Source organism: Ochotona princeps, chromosome 14, assembly GCF_030435755.1.
Source record: "Ochotona princeps isolate mOchPri1 chromosome 14, mOchPri1.hap1, whole genome shotgun sequence".
Taxonomy (NCBI): Eukaryota; Metazoa; Chordata; class Mammalia; order Lagomorpha; family Ochotonidae; genus Ochotona; species Ochotona princeps.
In genome coordinates, this window is record NC_080845.1 from 1,364,546 (window position 1) to 1,384,493 (window position 19,948).

At 65.3% G+C, this 19,948-nt stretch overlaps 2 protein-coding genes across 3 annotated transcripts; one reads left to right on the forward strand and one right to left on the reverse strand.

The window, feature by feature from the left end:
• Positions 1-509: 509 nt before the first annotated feature.
• Positions 510-1,126, forward strand: FAM163B (family with sequence similarity 163 member B). The gene is made up of 2 exons (XM_004593452.2): positions 510-602; positions 704-1,126. The coding sequence occupies exons 1-2, from the start codon at positions 510-512 to the stop codon at positions 1,124-1,126; spliced, it is 516 nt and encodes a 171-aa protein (XP_004593509.2).
• A 2,457-nt stretch (positions 1,127-3,583) lies between these two features.
• On the reverse strand, positions 3,584-19,739 carry ADAMTSL2 (ADAMTS like 2). 2 transcript variants are annotated; one of them, XM_004593453.2, is made up of 19 exons: positions 19,572-19,739; positions 19,028-19,204; positions 18,521-18,663; positions 18,159-18,234; positions 17,444-17,546; positions 16,799-16,944; positions 16,558-16,681; positions 14,904-14,984; positions 13,259-13,434; positions 11,330-11,684; positions 10,234-10,588; positions 8,283-8,380; positions 6,819-6,945; positions 6,111-6,324; positions 5,877-6,032; positions 5,316-5,486; positions 4,631-4,807; positions 4,294-4,438; positions 3,584-3,889 (listed from the first exon to the last, which is right to left on the reverse strand). In XM_004593453.2, the coding sequence occupies exons 2-19, from the start codon at positions 19,112-19,114 to the stop codon at positions 3,771-3,773; spliced, it is 2,853 nt and encodes a 950-aa protein (XP_004593510.2). In that variant the 5' UTR covers positions 19,115-19,204; positions 19,572-19,739; the 3' UTR covers positions 3,584-3,770. The 2 variants fall into 2 exon arrangements, with proteins under 2 accessions (XP_004593510.2, XP_058528907.1); XM_058672924.1 differs by lacking the exons at positions 18,521-18,663; positions 19,028-19,204; positions 19,572-19,739 and having other exon boundaries at positions 16,804-16,944; positions 18,159-18,230.
• Between the last annotated feature and the right edge of the window lie 209 nt (positions 19,740-19,948).

Genomic DNA, 19,948 nt, shown 5'->3' on the forward strand with positions numbered 1-19,948 from the left:
CGTGGGGAAGGCAGACAGCACAGGGCACTCCCTCCTCATGCTGCATTTGTGGAACATTTTTTTTTAACTCTTTAAAAAATACTGATTTATTTGAAAGGCGGAGTTACAGGGAGAAAGAGATCTTCCATCCCTAAATGGCCAGGAGCTTGGGCCGTCCTGGGCCGTCCTGCGCCGCTTTCCCAGGCACTATCAGTATGGGGCTGGATTGGAAGTGGAGCAGCCAGGACTGAAACTGATGCCCAAGCTGCCTTGGGCTGAGACCCCACACAGAGGGCAGCCTCCAAAAAGCTGTCAGAATAGCTTCTAAGTCTGGCAGGTTCCATCACCCAGCCACGTGGGCTTATAGGGCAGGAGTTGGGCCTCACGGTTGGACGGCCACGTCCCTAACAGGGCGCCCAGGTCTGCCGCCTGCTTCTGGGTGCTCAGCCCGAGAAGCCACAGGGACCGGCCTGACGTGGGCGACCCGACCTGTGCTGCGTGTTGCAGGCTGCTGACGCAGAGCGGGGCGGATGACAGCCGGGACTGTGGTCATCACTGGGGGCGTCTTGGCCACTGTGATCCTACTCTGCATAATCGCCGTCCTCTGCTACTGCCGGCTCCAGGTACCGTGGGGCAGCCGGGGGGCGGAGGTCGCGGGCTCCGGCAGGAGACTGGGCGGGCCGGGCAGGGCCGCCAGGTCACAGGTCCCCTGCTGTACCCACAGTACTACTGCTGCAAGAGGGACGAGGAGGAGGAGGAGGACGAGGAGGAGCCCGACTTCGCCGTGCACTCCCAGCTGCCCCCGCTGCCCTCCACGCGTAGCCTGGTGCTCACCAACGGGCCCGGGCTCTACCCGGCTGCCTGCGGCTCCGCCGGCCAGCGGTCCCCACAGGCCCGCGCCCTGTGCCGCAGCTGCTCCCACCACGAGCCACCCTCGTTCCTCCTGCAGGAGCCTGAGGACGAGGAGGACGAGGAGGAGGGCGTGTGCAACGGCGGGCAGCGTGTGGTCTACACTAGCCTCAGCCAGGACGACCTGCAGCTGCCCCCGAGCGGGAGCTTTGGGGGGCTGCAGGCACTCAACCCCAACCGCCTCTCCACCATGCGCGAGGCCTTCGCCCGGAGCCGCAGCGTCAGCACTGACGTGTGACTGCGTCCCACCTGCCCCCGCGCACCTGTGACCTCTGTGGGACCGCTCCCCACCCTCCCACACACACACATGGCACGGCACCCTGGACCCTGGCCTGGGGCTTGGTGGAGTCTTCCTCACACCCCTGTCCCAGGGGCACCCCAGGCCCGGGGCAGGAAAGAGGCTGAGTGGACACAGTAGGATGGTGGGAGCCCTGATGCAGGCACTGGGCCCAGGGCTGCCAAGGGGCCAGGGCTGAGCGGGGAGCAGGGCTGTGGGCACACACTCGGCCCACGCATCAGCTCTCCCCCCTCACCTTTCCACCTGCTCCAGCTGTCAGGACCACACGCTGACCACAGGGTCCCTCTCTCTAGCACACACACACCTGGCACCTGCTCCACCTGGAGCCCCTTTGCTCCCATGAGCGTCTTCCGGGCAGCTCCGTCCCAGAGACCTGGTTGCCACCACATCTGGTGAAGGGAGGCCCAAGTGTGGGTGCTGTTGCCCGGGGAGTGGAGCCAAGGTGGGCAGGGCACAAGAGACTGCTCTGCCCACCAAGGGACTGGGATGGAACCCCAGGAGAATGCCCCCTGTCCATCTGGGAACCCAGGTCTCCAGGGAGACAGTGTCCACCCCGTCTTACACCTCCCCTGCAGCAACCAGGCCACACCCTGCTGCTACCTAGTCCCCGTTGGGCACGTCTCTGAGCCCCCACTCCTCCCAGCTCTGATTCAGGTACCCCAAAACGTTACAGAAACGACACCAATGGCTTCCCCAGAGAATGTCTGGAACCCAGGGTGCCAACTCCAGGAATTGACCCCCTCCCTCCCTGGCGCCTGTCTGGGAAGGTGCCTGCCTGTCAGATGAAGTGAGGCTGTGGTTTCCACGAGCCCCTGGCAGGCTCGGGGCGGACTCCATGTCTGGGGTGCCCTCCGGTTCCCGCTCCTCCACTCCCCTCCTGCCCCGCTTGGATCCTTGACTCCCCCTTCTGCGCCCATACCCCTCAGTGTGCTGCTGCCGCACTGGCCAGTGGCAGAGCGGGGCTGCAGGCAGCTGTCCCCCTTTGGGCCCCGTCTCCCCACTTAGATTTCTCTGGAGTGCTGTAAGCTGTCCCCATCCCCACTCCCCACAGCCCTGGCTGCTCAGGACCAGAACAACACCACACCATCCGTGGGTTCGGTCTGGCCGCTGCAGAGGCCAGAGGCACCCTCACAGCACACGGTGCCCATCCTCGGGCAGCGGGGCCAGTCTCCCCTGGGACCAGCAACCCTGACCCTTAATGGGGTCCAGGGCCTTGTGTGTGGCGGGCAGCCCCACCCCCAGCCCCCGGTGTTGACAAGGAGGGGATGGGAAGAAGTCCGGATGGAGGGAAAATTGCGGAGTGGAACAAGACCTGTGACGGGGCGCCCGGAAGAGTCCAGGCGAAGGCCCCGAGACGGCCACTCAGCTGGGCTCGAGCCGGGCAGGCGGCCTGAGCAAGTGTGTCTGCCAGCCTCAGTGCCTGGCAGCAGAGAGAAGGCTGCTGCGGCAGAGGCTGGCGCAGCTGGGGAGGCTGGAGTGCTGGGGTCAGCTCCCCAGTCCGGTTCCTGATTGCAGATCCTGGGCCGCCGGGAGACGGCCTGGGGACTCGGTCCTGCCGCCCACATGGGTGAGCCGGATCCAGTTGTCGGCTCCCAACCCCGAGCCATTGCAAGTGTTTGGGAAGCAAACCACGTGGGAACTCTCTTGTGGTCTCTCCTCCACCCCTCAAATAAATACACTTCTAAGAGGCTTGCACCGCTCCCGCAGACGCACACAGCAGCACAGCAGGCTGGGTTGCTGCCTGCATTCCCGGAGTCCAGCAGCGGCCACAGTGAGCCCTGCTGTGGGTCCTAGTTGGGGGACCAGCTGGGCCCCCATGGCTGTGTCCCTCCCAGCACTGTGCCCAAAGCAAGCACTTCCTTTGGCAGTGGTCTCCACCGCTGCCCGTCTGCCCACCTCATCCCTGCAGCACCCCCACCCCATGGAGGTTCTGGTCCCATCTCACTTGAGCTCCTGGTCCTGGCACCTCTCTGGGCACAGTGCCCATCACACTGCTGCCCTTGACTCCTCCCCTGCCCAATCCCCACGGGGACACTTGCCTCTCCCGACAGAAGTGAGAGGGACCCCGCCAGGCCACGTAAACACGACCACTTTATTGATGTGCACAAAAGGGCGCTGAGAGCTACTCACTGTTGAGACCCAAGCACCCCGAGAGAAGTCTCCCAGGCAAAAAGTGCGGCGGGCGCCTCCCGCAGGCCAGGGAGGTGGAGATAGGCCTTCTGGGTGACAGGCACCTGGTTACCCAGGGAACCCTAGGGGGCACCTAGGCCACCACCCCCTCACTCACGGAGCCCAAGGGGAGGCTGTGCCAAGGCAGGTTCATCTGGAAGAACCTGCCCACGTGCAGATGGCCTGGACTGCGCGCTGGTTTCGCCCCCACTGCTGGCCCTGGGGCCTGGGGCCATGTGGGTGAGGGTTCAGCCCCAAATACAGGATCCTTAAGACCCTCACGGCTTCTGGCAGTGGGGACGAATGCTTGGGTTGGGCGCCACCCCGGAGAGCAGGGGCAAGGCCCAGCGCTGCACCAGCTCAGCCGCCACACGGGGCTGGAGTGGGGGGATCCCAGGGGCCTGTGGCCGTGCGCCTAGGAGCGAGGCGGTCTGCAGGAGCGGCAGCAGGCCTTGCTGTAGTACCAGTGGGTGCACAGGTTCACCTTGATGGCCAGGGCGCAGTTCGTGCCGGGCTGGTCCTGGCAGCTGTCGTCTGAGGAAGCAGCACAGTGGGTGAGAACACTGTTGGACAGGGCAGGGCCGCGCGTCCATCTCAGGGGCGTGAAAGATGGCAGGCATCCAGCTCTGGTTCCCTGCAGTCTCACCCCAAGGCCAAGGGCCTGAACTGCCCACCTCACCTGTGCCCCCAGTCACCCGGGAGCCGGCACCCTGGTCCACGCCCGGTGTCCTGGCTGGGAGGGCTGGAGTGCTGGTGGACTGGTCCCACACCTGTGCTGGCCCTCTGCCCTTTCGGCACGGATTCCGGGGCCTCCAGCCACGGTCAGGCAGCAGCCCTGGCTGCCCCTCCCAGTCCTGCTAGCTCCCCCTCCAGGCCCTGGCCCCCACACCTCCCAGCAATGCCCCCACCCGCTCTCCTGCCTCCCTGCCCCCGCTCACCTGGGGGCTCAGTGGGGCAGGGCTGCAGGTCACACGCCTGTCTCCCCACAGGCTTCACCAGCGGGTCACAGCCACGCACGATGTCGGTGCCCTGGTAGCACTTCACATCCCGCATCCTCATGCCCACTCCACAGGTCTTGGTGCACTGATGGGGGACAGAAAGGAGGCAGGGGAGCCTCAGCCCGCTGCCCACCAGGCCCCACCCACCTGGCCAGGCAGGACTACACGCTGTAGCCGAGGAGGCAGGGCCCTGGCTGGAGCTGCCTCGGTTTCCCCAGCCGCACCGTGCTCCTGGGCTGGGTCTGGGAGGCACTGCTGACAGGGGTCAGCCGCTCACCTCAGACCAGGCACTCGTGTACCACTTGAAGCAAGGCCTCTCGAAGCAGGTGGTCTCCTCGGCGGGCTTCTGGGCCAGGCCGCACTCGGGCCCGCTGCGTGTCTGCGGCTTCCCGTTGGCAAGCTCCATGCAGAGAACAAGGCGCTTCTTGACTCCACGCCCACACGTGGTGTTGCACTGGGGGCCGGGGATGGAGGGAATAGACCAGAGGCAAGGGCTGGGAGGATGCCAGTCCAACAGTGGGGCGCCCAGGATGGACGCTGTGTCCTGCCGCCGCTGGGCCCCAGGTGGGGACCCGAAGACGCTGTCTGGCCACAAATCGGTCAGTGGCCAAAGGCCAAGGCTGTGGCCGCCAGAATCAATTTAGCAGAAAATGATTTGTGCCGAGCTGATGGGGTTAACTGCGATCTGCCTGTAAGCAGATTGGAAGTGTCTGGCCCAACGGGGCAGTGGGTGACGAGCAGACAGCCATCATGGGCACAGTGCCTGCCCTGTGCCCCTGGCTCTTGGGCATACTGCCAGTTCCTGGGGCACTGCAGAGCCTGCGCCCAACAGGGGGCTCCCTGTGTGTCACAGTCAGAATACTGAGATCTGTATCCATTGTGGCCATCAACTCCTCTTCCTGGCCGGACAGGCACTGCCCAGGCCCAGGAGACCCGGCTCCCACCGGCTCCAAAACACTCACCCGCTCCCAGTCCTGGGCCAGCCAGTGCGCCGGGCAGTTCTTGTCCCCGCAGGGGTGGATGGCCAGCGGCTTGGTCTCCATCTGGCACTGGGACTCGGGCACCACGTGTCCATCGCTGGTCTTGCAGTACACGTGCCTGATGGTGCGGCCCTGCCCACAGCTCCCACTGCACTGCAGGAGGGTGGCAGGTGCCCAGTGAGGAAGGGGGGCACTCCACAGGGCACATCCCCCAGGCAGTGTGGGAGGCAGTTGCTGTGGTAACCCCCTTTTAAAATAACATTCTCTGTGTTAATTGCATAAATAATGCCTGCAGGATGGGAAATACAGAGAAAGGCACGTGTGCCCCCAGCACCCGGCTGGCGTCTGACAGACGATAAGGGGCATGGGGTGTGGGCAAGACGGGGCTGCTCTGAGCCCCAAGGCCGTGGCTCAGGGTTTGGGTTTTGACTACTGGGAGGTGCAGGGGGGTTGGGGTGGCCTGGCCACTCCCACCAGCAAGCACAGGCGGGCGAGTGGAGGACGGGCAGGCAGACCAGTCGTGTGCCCAGCACTGGAGCTCACCGGGCCCCAGTCGGACGCCGTCCACTGGCGGTCACAGGGCGGGCCGGTACAGTTCTTCTCACCCACGGGCCGGGTGTTAGGGTCACACAGCTTCTCGTCCTCCGAGCAGCGGATGTGCCTGGTCACCACGCTGTGCTCCCCACACCTGGCCGTGCACTGGGAAGGCAGGGCGGGCGTGAGACGGGCCCACCACCCAGGCCCAAGGCCACTGCCCGGCCTCTGGCCCCGGCTCACCTCCGACCACTCGGACATCTCCCACTGCGGCCCGCAGGCCGGGTTGCGGCAGACCTTGCGTTCCTCCGGCCGCACGGCCTCAGCCGCCTCACACAGGTCACTGTACACGGAGCTGTCGAAGCCAGGCGACAGCATCTTCCAGCAGCGCACGATGCGGAACTGGTAGCCTTCACCGCAGGTGCGGGAGCACTCGCTCCAGCTGCTGGTCTCCCACCTGCCTCGGGGCGGGGCGGCCTTCAGCGACCCCATCTACGGCTGGGACCCCTGACACCCCACCCTGCATTGCCCCAAAACACTGAGGTGCTCTGCTGGGGGAGGGCTGCGCCACACACAGCTGGTCTAAGGCAAGGGGCCAGGAGGCCACCCTGGGGGTGGCTGGACTTCCCTGCCCTTCCCCAGGAAGCAGGCAAGGCTGCCCACAGCACATGGAGAGACAGCAGGGCCACTGTGGGCACGCTGCCCCAGCTTGCGCCCTGGCCACCGCCCAGGGGTCAATGACCCTGCAAGGCAGGACAGGAGGCCCGGGGCTGGACACCAGTGCCCACCCACACGTGTCCAGCCAGTGGCCTCAGGACCCCTGGCTGCGCCCCATGGGTCTCAGCAGCCCCCACCCCGCACTGCGCCTGCCCCTGCCCAGGGCCCCCACTGTCCTGCGGGGGAGGGCAGGGACGGGTATGTGGCTGCTGCCCCGGGCACTCGGGCGGGTACCTGGGCTGGCACTCCCTACCGGCACAGAACTCGTGCACGGGCTCTGGCCGGGTCAAGGCATCGCAGTGGCTATCGTCCACCTCGACGCCGTCGTAGCGCACGCACATGGCGTAGGTCGACATGACTCCTGGGGCCAGGACAAGGGAAGGGGGTGTGAGCCACGGGGTCAGCACAGGGCCTTGGAGACCTCCACGGGGGGCTGTGGCCGTGGGCAAGTCCACGGACACCTTGGAGCCCGGGACGTTTGAGGATTGTAACACCCCCCAGCTCATGGTATCACAGGGCAGGGGAAGTGCGGGACTACTTGGGCAGGAGTGCTGGATGGGTCCAAGCCCTCTCCCTGCCCATGACCCCAGGGCTGCCCTCCTCTCTGCTCCCCTGCCCACCCTGTGTGTCCGGACACCCAGCTGATCTGTTACCAGCCCCGGGCTTTAAGGAGACTTGAGGTGGCAGATGCTCCCATCCTTCCTTAATATGCACTCACAGCCCACCCCTCTGGGGCAGCAAGTGTCCATCCACCCATACCAGGCCTGTCCAGCCTTCCAGGAGGCCCCGGGGCCTTCAGACCTGGCTGCTCTCTGGCCTCCCCCCTACCCTCCCATCGCCCACTCCCTGTTCGCTGGGCTCACACACAGCATGCAGCAGGGACAACACAGCAACCCCCGGCACAAGCTGGCACTTTGCCATGCCTCTCTGAGCAGCGACGGCCCTGCTAAGGAGCTGGGGAGATCTGGGAGCGTCACAGGCCGACAACAAGGGCCAGGGCGGGGCTGGGGTCTGTGAGGAAGACACTTGCCCTGCCAGGTGGCAGATGTCACGACACGCTTGGCCACACAGTGGCTCCGGTGACAGGAAGCCCACCTCCCTAAGCACACATCCCTCCCCAGCACCCGGCCAGGTGGGTCTGGGTCACGGCAGGCCTTAGACCCCAGGCGGGGTACAGTCCCAGCCCGAGGACTTCCTAGTGGCAGCACCCTCACAGGCTCCGCCTGCCTTAGCTTGTGCACCCCCAAACAGGTCCCTCCCAGACAGGCTGGGGGTGGGGTGGGAGGAGACCCAACACGTTAAAGGCAGAGTCTGGCCAGCTCTCTCCATCACTGCCGTGGGGCCCCGAGGCAGACCACAGCCTGGAAACCCTGGAAACCCGGCCCCATCCAGCCTTGGGCAGGGGTGCTCACTGCCCAAAGCCCACCACCTCCCGGTCTGTCGCTGGGACCTTCTGTCCTGGTCACACTCGGGCCACGCAATGCCCAGTCCACCAGAGGCTGTCACCCACAGGACTGCTCATCAGGCCCCTGCGGACGCTCACCCTGGGGGCTTCTAGGTGACATCACTGCTCCTCCGGCCACCAGCCATGTGTCCTGGAGCTGTGGGACAGAGGGTCCCAGAGCAGCCGCCCTCCACCCCGCCATGCCAGGCTTCCGGTCTGGCAGAGCGCCACCCCACCATGCCCGGGACCAACACCTGTGGTGCAGGTGGCACTGCAGGGCTCATGGGAGGAGAGCTTCCACCGGTACATGTCGGCTGGACTCACACCTTGCTTGCGTGCCTTGGGCCGGGTCCTGGGAGGAAGCCAGAGCGGAGTGAGCATGAAAGGCCCCATGTCTGCTGCAGGGTGGCGGGGAGGGGTTCCTAGGGGCGGCTCTTCCTCCAAACCTTACACCTGCCCTCAGCCCCAGGCAGAACCCCGCCCATGGGAGTCCAGAGTGCCCCTCGCCGAGGTGGTTACACAGCCTGGGAGCTGCTGGGGCTCCCTATGGGGATGCCGAAGACTTTGGGGCCCACAGCATCACGACTACACCCAACATGCAGGTGTCTCACCCCCTCCCCAGAGTCCCTTCCCTGACAAAATGGTACTTGTGAACTGAGAATGTTCCAGAATCTTCACCTCCCTCAGCAGGGGCACTGGTTGGGTGGGGGACCCTGGCCACTCGGAGGCAGGTGGCAGCTGGGTTCCACGGGGCTGCAGGGGGGTGCAGCAGCCGGGCTGGGCCCACCACCCCCTGGGCCTCCTGGCCAGCACACCAATGGCTAAGGGCAGTTGGATCTTTGAACCAGTCTGCATGCCTGGGCCGAACCTCAGCGGCCAGGTGTAGGCTTGTTCTGCACTTGTTGCGGGGAGCTTGGGAGCCGTGGCAGAAGCATCCCCTCGGAGACACTGCCGTCCAGCTGGCCTGCAGCCTCCGAGGGGCTGTGGAGCCAGCCCAACCGACAGCCGGTCATCCTGGCCTCGCCAGGAGGAAGGACCAGCAGAACGTCGTCCGGTAGTAACCCTTTGGCAGGGCTCACATCTGGGCCATGGGCTGCCCCCTCCCTGGGGCCCCCGGCCCGCAGGGTGTTTTCCTGTTTGTGGACAGAGAGTGTTCTGACAGCTGTCCCTGCTCCGCTCTGGGGGCCCAGGGCTGCAGCACGGGGCCAGGGGGTTGGCGCAGAGAGGGGGAGTTCAAGACCTCCATCACCACTTGTGGGACCCTCGCCTCTGGTTTCCCAGCTTCCAGAAAGAAGTTCCCACCCTCTCTTTTTAAAAAAGGACAGGAAACCAGTAGGGGCAGGGAGGAACAGCACTGTGGCACAGCGGGTTAAGCCCTGACCTGCGGCACTGACATCCCGTGTGGGTGCCAGCTTGAGCCCAGCCACTCTGCTTTCCATCCAGAAGGGCAGTGAGGGTGGCCTAAATGCTTGGGATCCCAGCACCCACGTGGGAGACCCAGAAGAGGCTCCTGGCTCCCAGCTGAGGATTAGCTCAGCTCCAGCTATTGTCACCATTTGGGGAACAAACCAATAGACGGAAGATCTTCCTCTCTGTCACTCTGCCTTTCAAGTGAGAAAATCAGAATGTGGGTGGGGGAAGAGCCTGAAGCCAGCACCTCAGGGCTCAGCTGAGACCATGCCCCCGCCTTCAGCAGCTTTAAGTGCCCCACATGCAGAGATGGCCAGGCCCCTCCCTGCCCGCCAGCCCTGAGTGGGCAGCACGGGTGCTTGGTACTGGAGGGCCCAGCTCATCCTGCAGCGGCTGCCTGTTCATCTCATTGGCCGCCCTAGCAGGGGTCTTCCAGGGCGGCAGCACCCAGGCTCCAGGACATGGGTGCCCCTCCATGTCCTGTCTCCACCTCAGCTCGTCACTAGGGACAGCCCTGCAGCATGACTGGGCGGGTCTGTGGCCACTGTGTTTCCAGACGGTCCCTAGTCCAAGAGGGCCCCTGCCCACAGGCCCCTCTGCCATGGTGTGCCCAGACTCAGGGCCCCCTCTCCCTAACACCAGGCTAGCTGTGACAGGTGTGGCCTTGCACCTGCCTGGCTCACAGCCGCGCACCACCCCCTCCGCCCCCTGCCCTGGGAGGACACGTGGATGGCCAGGCACATGGGGGAACATGGTCACGCCCACTGCCCTCCAGTCCTGGCCGGTGCCTCCTACCTGGCCTTGTGTGTCCTATTGCCGCCGGAGGTGGGGAGGCTGGCGCTGGTGTTGGGGAAGGGGGCCTCCGAGGAGGAGTTGGCGAGCGGCTCGCTGCTGAGCTCCAGGTAGGCGCCACCTTCCTCGTGCTCCTGGTGAGCCGCGTGCAGGATCTCGCCTGGCGCGTTCCTGGGGCCGCCAGGGGCCAAGATGCTGTTCATCGTCTCATTGAGCGTCAACTCCTTGGAGTCCGAGCCAGTGCCCAGCAGCTGCCCAGAGATGGCGTTGGCAGACAGGAACCCCCGGGACGTGAAATGGGTGTCCATCTCTTGGTCACCCTCATCCCCCGCCAGCGCCGACCCAGTGGTGTTGTGGTCTGCAGAGTGAGACGGGGCGGCGACGTCAAGGGCCTGGGAGAGGGACCCAGGCGAGGAGGCGCTGAGCTCCCAGAAGGCCGTGTGGGTCACCATGGTCCCCCGTAGCGGCCTGCACGGTCCCCATGGGGACTGGGTGGAAGAGGCCCTTGGGTGATGGGCATCACGGTCCTTGGGGATGGAACTGGCTCATCACTATGGTCTCCCGAGAGGACACAGGGACACAAGGGAGGCCGTGGGAACGCTGGGGCCTGGGCTGCCCAGCGCTGTGAGCGAGGGCTCAGGCCATGCAGGGAGCAACAACTGGCTCCCTGCACTGCCTGGGTCCCTGTTGGCAGGTGCAGCCGAACAGATGGGAACCTGCTACGGGAGCAGGGCCACATTCAGCATGTACACCGGAAAGATATTCTAGAAAAGCTACACGTGGATCTCAGACTCCGGCTCCACTTTTCTCCCAGCTTTTCCAGACACCCACACGGTGTACCGCCTGCTCCTATGAGGCTGACATTGCCGGGGTTCGAGATGAGCTGGGTGACAGTACACACGGGAGGCAGTGAGCAACAAGCACACAACCCCAAGTGCTGGTGGCTGGTGGCTAACCCTCTCCCCTGTGAGTGCTGGGCGTGCTGTGTCCCTCTCACAGCCTGAGAGCTAGCCTGGCACCCACCCCCAAGGTCTGCAGGGGCCTGGCCCCCTCTCCCCCGGTCTAATCCTTGCCCCACCCCGCCCTGCTGTTCCTGTACCTCGGAAGCCCTGGCCCCTGGGGGCGCCCTGGCAGGCCCCACTGCTGCCGCTGGCCGGTTCGCACACCTCGTTGGTCTGCGGGCCCCTGCCCAGGCCCAGCTCCATCTCCGGCCCCGGGGGCCCAAACAGTTGGTTGTCCAGACCCAGCCGCTCGGAGGAGGCGGGGCCGTAGAGGGAGCTGTTGTGTTGCAGGAAGCTCAGCAGGCCCGCGCGGCCCAGCTCCTGGCTCTCAGCGCTGTCGGAGACGGGCTCAGCAAAGCCGTAGTACAGAGGCTGCAGGCGGTGTGTGTGCGGCGGCTGCAGGAGCGTGTACTCAAAGGTGATGGACGGGCTCTTGCCATTCTGGTTCCACACCTGGGGAGGGACCACAGCTGCCCAGCCGGCCCTGCTGCGCAGTGCTGCCCCCCACATGCCCCTTCCAGAGCCAGGCACCTGCCACCCCACACCAGGGACAGCCTGGTCCCCGGACTAGGACACTGGCACACAGAGCATTGGGGGGCGGGAGCGGCCCACCCTGCACATGGGCACTAAGAAGGGTGGCTACCACCCACAGGCCTCCTGGGCAGGCACACAGGGGGAGGAAGACCAAGGCCCGCCTTGCTTTGGAATAACCCTGAAGGGCAAGCCAGCTCAGCGCTCCCAGGGCTGGCCTGGCTGTCCCATCCTCACAGGGTAGATTCAGCTTCCACAGAGGTCCTGGAAGGCTGGCAGAGGGAATGGGGACAGGGTGCTAGTGGCAGAAAATGTCCCTCCGGGGCTGTTCCGAGGCCCCATGAGGCTGTTCAGGATACAGAATGGAGCAAGGACTAGTGCGTGTCCATCTGTCCACCCAGGTAAGCCAAGCCAGCACAGGGCTTGGTGCTCCTGCCCGGCTGCGGCAGCCTCCGCCCACACTCAGTCCTGCTGCCCAAGAGCCTCCTCCCACGGGGTCTCCCCTTCTGCCCCGGGCTGTTTATTCCAAACATGAGGTTCCCTGTCCTGCCTGCAGGGCTCCCATCAGCACCAGCATCCCAGGAGCTCTGATCTGCCCAGACATGGGGCCAGGCGCTGGGCACCACCAGCCTGGGCAAGCTGTGGGGAACGGAGGCACAGCACAGCTTACAGCTGAGGTCCTGTGCAAGGGGGGGGCCTGGGGACATCCCCCCAAGACCACGCTCCCACCCTCACGGCCACAGCCAGGCTGCAGACTTGGGAGCCCTGACTGCCCGAAGTCAGACACTTCCACCTGGGGCTGTAGGTGGGCACCGAGCTTCTGGCCTGGGACCTAGAGAGGAAGGGGTGGCCAGAGGGGAAGGGGTGGCCACCCAGTAGGACGCCAACGCAGGGGTGGGGGCAGCTCCTGGCACCTGCAGCCCTATGCTGGGCACAGCTGGACAAGAAGGCATGGAAGAAGGCATCGGGACCAGAGACCCCTCTCCAGGTGGGCCGCCAGGACTAACAGGAGTCACCGGGCAGGGCCCAGAGCAGGCAGCAGGCCCCGGAGCTCAGCTGCAGCCAGCTCCGATGGGGGTCGGGGGAAGTGAGTGAGCCCCACTCCCCCACCTGCAGGAAATTCTGGGAGCTTTCAGAAAGCTGAACAACTTAGGAAGCAGATCCAGGAGCCACTGGCCTGCCGACCCAGCAGGGACAGCCCCGTGGGGAGGCTCCCTCTGGGGAACAGCGTGCTCCACGGTAGGGAGAATGAGTAGGTCCCAATACCTGCCCTGGGCGCCCTGGGTGCCCTGGGGGATTCCCAAGAGCAAGGGAGCGCTCAGATTGATGTGGTACAGCTGGGTGGTGGGGTGACGCAGCGAATGCGCAAACCAGACAGGGACAGGGGCGAAGGGAGCTGGTGGGAGACAACGTGGATGAGAGGCAAGCGGTGCATGAACAAGGCCCACGAGGGGCAGAGTGTGGCAAGCCCCAGGCCCCGGCCCCTGGCCACGCACCATGACATTCAGGCCCTGGTTGGTGGGCCCCTGCGCCACAATGTACTCAATGCCCGTCTCGTAGACGTCCATGGGCCGCCGGTACTTGACCACGGTGCCAGCGATGTTGAAGTTCTTGGGACTGTCCACCTTGTAGTTGCCGTTGAAGAAGTAGAAGCCGGTCTCATCCGCCAGAGCTGCAAGGACACAGCCACTGGGTCACAGCGCCCTGGGCTCCGCCTCGACACCCCTTCTGTCCCGTCCAGGGCCAGCAGGGGCCTGTCCACTTCCCCCCAGCTTAAACACACAGCCACAGCCATGTCCGCCCCTTGGCGTAGCTGGCTGCGAGACCTTCCTCTGGCTCTGAAGGCAGCTCTCCGTGTGTGCCATCTCAGCCAGCAGGTGGCGGGGGTGGGGGGGAGGCGACATCTAAGTGTGTATCCAGCTGTCCTCTCCCAGCACCTGCACAGACAGGCTCGGCCACCCTGGCCACCTCAAGCCAGCCAGCTCTGACCCCTCTGTGTGGACAATGACACAATTATGTGACCTTCCACCCCATCCACCCCGCCTGTGCCTGCGAGGGCCCAGACAAGGGGCTGATCCGCCTGCACACATCCCAATGGGCTTTCCCCTGAGGCTGCCATCGGGGGACACTCCCAGGTCCCAGCTCTGGTGACCCCCAGCTCAAGGCCCCCAGCTGCCCTGTCCTCCCAGGAGAGCGGGGGTGGGGTGGGGAGGAGAGCTCCAGAGCCTACAGGGCTGGGGCGGGAGACAGGAGGCAGCCCCAGCTCCCGGGACACTGCATCTCTCTAAGAGTATCCTCAAGTTCGGTTCCAGGAACCGGCCCGCGGACAAGAGGGCTCCAGCTTCCCAAGTCACTGACGCAAGACACATGGAGGCGCGGCAGCGAGCCATGTGTTATCAGACAGACCAGGACACGGCTGCCCGGAGCCCGCCCCTCGCCGGAGCCGCAGACAGCAGCCGAGGCCGGGGGCGGGGAGCAGGGTGCAGGCTCAGCCCCAGGCCGGCAGCCAGAGCCTGCTTCCCGACATCCAGGGCTCCCTGGCCGCCCGAGGTGCTTCCCGCGTCAGCTCCAAGAACTCGCCGTCTCCCAGCCTCACCACTGCCCTGGCCACTGAGCAGCAACAGAGCAGCAGGCCTGGTGGGGCCTGGCTTCCTGCAGCCCGCACAGGATGGACGCCTGCCCGCCCAGTTCTGGGCAGGAGGAGTCCCAGGCCAGCTCCAACCAGAGGGCTGATTCAACAGAGCACCCCCATGCCTGTGTGTGGGAGGCTCACACACATTCACCTCCTGGGACTGCGATGCCCACTAGGAAGTCACTCCAGAGCCCACGAGGCAGGGACTCCCCATCCAAGGTTCAGTTTCCCATCAGGCACCAGGCAGGGCCACAGCCTTGGCGCAAGGGTTGACTTCTAATCCTGCCACTCGCAACCTTGCACCAATCACTTGCACACCCGTGAGACCACCCCTCTGCTACTTCTGGCTCCTGCCAGCCTCAGCCTGGCCCACTGGGACGCACCCATACGCGTGCACACACACACGGCTGGTTTCTGGGGCCACAGCATTAAGCCTGTAACTCCTGGTTCCCTGAAGGGATGAGGCAGAGTCACCCGCCCGGCATGCCACCCAGGCTCCGAGGACACACCCAGCACGTCGGCCGACTTCCTCCTCTCCACGATCTGGATGTCACGGGCGCCAGCTGGGATGTGGGTCACCAGGGAGTAGCCTGGAGGAAAAACACACGACAGACATGACCCTCCTGCGCCTGGGAGGCCAACCTGGCCCGTGAGGGCGGGGTCGCCACCTCTGGAGCGCCACATGGGGGAGGGGCAGTGCCGCCCACACCTGTGCCAACCACGGCCATGTCCCCCTGCCCCTACCTCTCGGTGCCTGCCCAGCCCCTCCCAAACAACACTGTGGACCACCAGGGACCAAGTACATAGCCTCCCATGCGTCTCCACATCTTCCTGCTACAGTAGTGGGGCCTGCCGTGTGGCCAGGCGTGAGTGCGTTCACAGGTGCCTGGCCCAGCAGGGACCACTGCACGGGATGAGTGGGCAATGGCATCTTGCCTGCCTCACACCCAATGCAGAGCTTCAGGCAGGAGGCACAGAGCTGGCTGGTACCCCCGGGGACCTGGCATGCCTACAGCAGGTGCTCCGAAGGCCCATGCTACCTGTGCATCAGCTCCCCTATCTGTGAGCCCCTCAACCCGCAGGCAGGAAGCCTGCTGCCAGGCTGTGGCAGGAAAGGACAGCGAGCCAGCCTGCTGCCCTAGCGCATGCTCTGACCACTGTGTCTGGACCAAGTGCTGCCCATGTGCCTACTCTCTGTCCTCGCCCTCTGCAGTGGCCTGTCACTGAAACTTCCCGGGGCTGACACGCTTGTGCCTGCTGTGGGGTCGGGTCCCCCAGGCTCCCAGACGCCAGGCCCCCAGCAGTCCTTAGCAGGGACCGCCCTGTCCAGGCTGGCCCAGTCTCCCCAAGGGTACTGTGGGCAGAGAGTTCTCACGCTGGGTCTCACCTTTGCCACCTGCTAAGGGGATTTCTGGCTTCCTGGTTTTCCCCCACTGGGTTGTAATAACCCAGGCTGATTCTACTCCAAATGTACATTCAGTTCAATGGGCAACTGACCCCTTCCACGAGGGCTGCATCCCCTGGGGAGGCTGGGCCCAAGCTGACAGGCAACTGACCCCTTCCACGAGGGCTGCATCCCCTGGGGAGGTGGGCCCAAGCTGATGCAGTAAGGAGGTCAAGGAGAAAGGGGTGGGGACTGACTGGAGCAGTGAGCTGCAGTGTGCCCTGTGGGGGTGGCATTCACACAGTCCCACAGGATGCCTCTAGGACCCAAGCAACCCCAGTTGGGCCCAATGCAACACCGTCACTCATGCTCCCACAGCCCTGGTCATGGTGCCCCAGTTACTGCCCAGGTTCCGTTCCCAGCTGCACGTCCTGGGAGCAGTGGGCACATGGCTCAAGGGCTTGGGTCCCTGCAACCCACAGGAGACATGGCCAGGGTTCCAGGCCTTGGCTCCAGCCCAGCCAGGCCTTGCAGCCATGTGGGAAACAAACCAGCAGACGGGAGCCATCTCTGTTTCTCTCTCTCTGCCCTTCAAACAAGCCAATAACCCCGCGGTACCTAGTGCTAGCTGAAGGGGCCCAAACCCGGCCAGCCCACCTCCACCTGCCGGAGGACCAGGTGACCCCAGAGGGGAGGGAACCTCCTCCAAGGACCGCCCAGAGCCGGATTACCGGGCCAGGGGGTTGGGAGGGAATGAGAGTGGCAGCAGACACCCTTACCCAGGTGGGCGTTGCCCTTGCGGTAGTTGCCAGTCACGTGCGTGCAGCTGCTCCCGTCGCCCTGGCAGACGCCACATCTGTCCAGCGTGTGCGTGGAGAAGAGCACGCCGTCACAGCCAATGCGCTGCAAGAAGCAGAGATGCCGCTGGGAGGGCGCCGGGCCGCCGGCTGCCCGCATGCGTGGTGCCTGTGTGTGCTGCAGCAGTCAAGGCAACCGCACTCCGCTACACTGCTTCACAACCTCACATTTTCCAGACACGCAAACCCCCCGCACGTCGGCGAGCTTGCAGGAGGTGCCGTCGCGGGCGGGCACCATGAGCTGCCGCTGGCCGTCCACGGTGGTGCAGTGCAGGTCGCAGGGCTTGCTGGAGATGTGCACGTAGTCATCTGGGCGGGTGGGGGTGAGATGGCGGTCTCAGCAGGTGGCAGGCACCCGGGCTGCCCCTGCCCCGGACGCATTCGGGGAGACTAAGGCTGCACAGTCCAGGGGTTCCGGACCTGAACGAAGGGCAAGGCCCCGAGCTCCCCAATCTCCACCCTGCCCCCCGAAAACGCGCAACGCTATTGCCTGAACTACTTGTATCCTTCACAACAAAAGGGCTACCGTCCACCCTGGCCCCTACTCCAGGACCATGCCCAGTCCCCGCTGGGATCATCTCACTAGGTTCCTGTGCACCCTGGGAGACTCCCATGCCCCTGGGCAGGAAGCTGTTCCCGGGGGGAGTCATGGCTTCCACAGGAGGGCACAGACTCACCAGGTCCTGGCCCTGCAGCTGACCCTCTGAACCCCCCCAAGACCCTTGGGCTGGAGCTCAGTGACCCCTCCACCCCCGCCAGCCCTCTCCTGGGCCGGGTCCTGAGTGCTGGAAGGAGGGGCTGCGGGTACCGGGGTACAGCGGCTTCCACTGGTACGTCCGCCCGTTGTACACATGCGAGTTGAAGGAGACACACTGCTCCTCGCGGAAGCTCCTCCCGTCCGGCGGACACTCCTGGGCATGAGGGCACGGGGAGGCCACTTCAGCAGGTCAAGCGGGAAGGGGCTGCCGCCCAGGCTTCATGGGGTGGTGGACAGAAGGCCTCCAGCGGCCTCGCTCGGGCTCAACCTCCAGCCCTCCAGGCCCAGGCCAGCCAGCTCCCCAGCCCTGTGGCAGAACGGGTCCTCGGGCAGCTCTGCCAGCGGCACCTGCTCGCCCCCCACCCCCTCATGGCAGACCCTGGCACTGCAGGCCAGGACTCAAGCCCTGGCCCACCATCCCAGAAAAGCAGCTGGCCCCCTCCAGCCTGCTGCTCGGCTCAGCCCCATGTGCCCAGGGTCCCTGGTTCCGGTTCAGCCTGGCCCTCTCTCAGCTCTCTCCCACACAGTTCAGGAGGGAGCTGGAGGACCCCTGGGAGACAGCTAGCAACCATGCAGTCTCCAGATGAGCCCCGGGGGGCTCATGAACACCCCAACTCTGAGTCACACAGGCAGCAGCGTGGGGAGTAGCACTGCAGTGTGTGCCTGTGGGGGGCTCAGCTGCAGCCAGGCTCCAGCGTGCGGAGCAGACCCTGGACAAAGTCCCTGACCCTGAGACCTGCCTCAGCTCGGCCAGCCGGGGCCTTACCTGCATATGACAGAGCTGGTACCGCCTGGGGGTGCCCGTGCAGGTCCTGTTCCCAGCACCCGAAACGGACTTGTGCCTGAGGGGGACACAGACGCTGGGCACGAGCCAGGCAGGTCCCCCCGGAGAGGACTCCAAACCCCCAGCTGGCAACACAGCTCGATCCACAGGGTACCCAGTGGGTGAAGGGCCTTGCCTGGGGTCACACGGCAGGCATCTGGGAAGCCCACGCTTCCACAATGCAGGCCAAGCGGGGGCCTCACCCCACAGTGACAGAACATGAGAAGCAGGTGACCACCCCAGGACCCACTACCTCCCGGCACCCCCAGCCCTCCGTGCTCGGGGGTGAGGTGCTGAACCCGTACCTCTGCTGCAGGCAGTGCCTCTCCTGGGACATCACCCCGCCCCCACAGCTACGCGAGCACGCCGTCCACTTGGTCCACTCCCCCCACCAGGAGGCCGTGGCATCGGTGCCTCCCTCCAGGCTGTTGGACGTTGGGCTGTTGTGCTGGGTGGGAGACCCAGAGAGAGTTAGCAGGGATGGCTGGCAGCACTGGTCTGCCGCACTCACAGAGACCATTGCCGACCCCCACCCCTGGTCCAGCCTGCCCCAGCCAGCTCTGTCCTGCACCAGCTGGGCACCCTGGCTGGGCTCCCCACTCCCACAGGTCCAGCACTCCCCATAAGGCCACACCTGCCAGCCCTCCTTCCTCCTTTCCCTCTCCAGCCAAACATCAGGAGCCAGGAATGCGGGTGCCCCGGAGGCCAGCTCGGCTCATCTGGGAAGCTCCCAGGGTCAGCCGTGGGGGAGGGACCACAGCGCCTGCTGAGGGACAAGGGTCCCCATCTGCCGACGCCACAGCCTCACTCACCGTGGCCTCAGTGGATGCTGCTCCCCCAGCCACAACAGCCACAGCCAGCAGGGACCAGGCCCAGCGTGGGTACTGCCACCCATCCATCCTGGGGAGTGAAGGCCACGCCACCAGCCGCTCCTCCGCGGCCCCGGGCACCCACGGGCAGCGTGGGCACCAGGTCCGTGCCCCACGTTCCTAAGGCATGCAGAGGAAGATGCCATGCACTGTCACCCAGTCTCCGGCCTCCCTGGGGCAGTGGACACTGGGGCCCTGCCTGGCAGTGCTCGAGGGAAGCACACGGGCTAGCCGCCGGACGCCTGAGCTGCGTCTCCCCTCGGCCACAGCTCTGCACTGCTGAGGGTCCCCACGGGGGAGTGACTGCCAGGCCCTCTCCTCCTCCCAGTGTCATGCCTCAGGTGAGCCCCCAGGGAGCATAGCACCCAGCCAGCTGGTGCCAGGGTAGGCAGGACCCTGATATAGGTGCTCCCACCCTCCTGGGAGAAGGCGGAATGGGGGAGGGTGGGTCCGGCTCATGCCACCCAGCCAGAACAACCCAGCTGACCTTCCTGTCCACAAGGCAGCACCCTGGCCCAGCACCGGCCGAGGAACAGACTGGAGCAGCAGGTAGGGGGCCTCGGGCACAGGCCCCGCCTTCAGGGAGCCTAATGTAGGGGCTGTCTTCCTGAGCGGTCCTTGCCAGCAAGTTGCAGGAAAGTGGGAAGACAGCAGCAGCAGCAGCCAGAGCTCAGAGTGGAAGGCCAACCTGCCCAAAGCCACACAGCATAGCACCAAGGAGCCCGCTCCGTCCCCTCGTCCAGCCGACCGCAGGGCCCCCAGCCCTGGCCCTCGTCCAGCCCCAGCAGCCTCCGCCACCTCCCACTTCCCTACGGGTCAAGCACCTGTGGATGAGCCAGGCCACCCCCAACACACACCACACAC

What these genes read in the sequence shown, in the direction of transcription:
- FAM163B (XM_004593452.2), top strand. Translation starts at nt 510, where the DNA reads ATGACAGCCGGGACTGTGGTCATCACTGGGGGCGTCTTGGCCACTGTG. An exon ending in TCTGCTACTGCCGGCTCCAG is followed by an intron (nt 603 to 703) that starts GTACCGTGGGGC and finishes CTGTACCCACAG; the next exon opens with TACTACTGCTGCAAGAGGGA.
- ADAMTSL2 (XM_004593453.2), bottom strand. Translation starts at nt 19,114, where the DNA reads ATGGATGGGTGGCAGTACCCACGCTGGGCCTGGTCCCTGCTGGCTGTG. An exon ending in GCGTGTCTGGAAAATGTGAG is followed by an intron (nt 16,682 to 16,798) that starts GTTGTGAAGCAG and finishes TGCTTCTTGCAG; the next exon opens with CGCATTGGCTGTGACGGCGT. An exon ending in ACACGAGTGCCTGGTCTGAG is followed by an intron (nt 4,439 to 4,630) that starts GTGAGCGGCTGA and finishes GTCCCCCATCAG; the next exon opens with TGCACCAAGACCTGTGGAGT.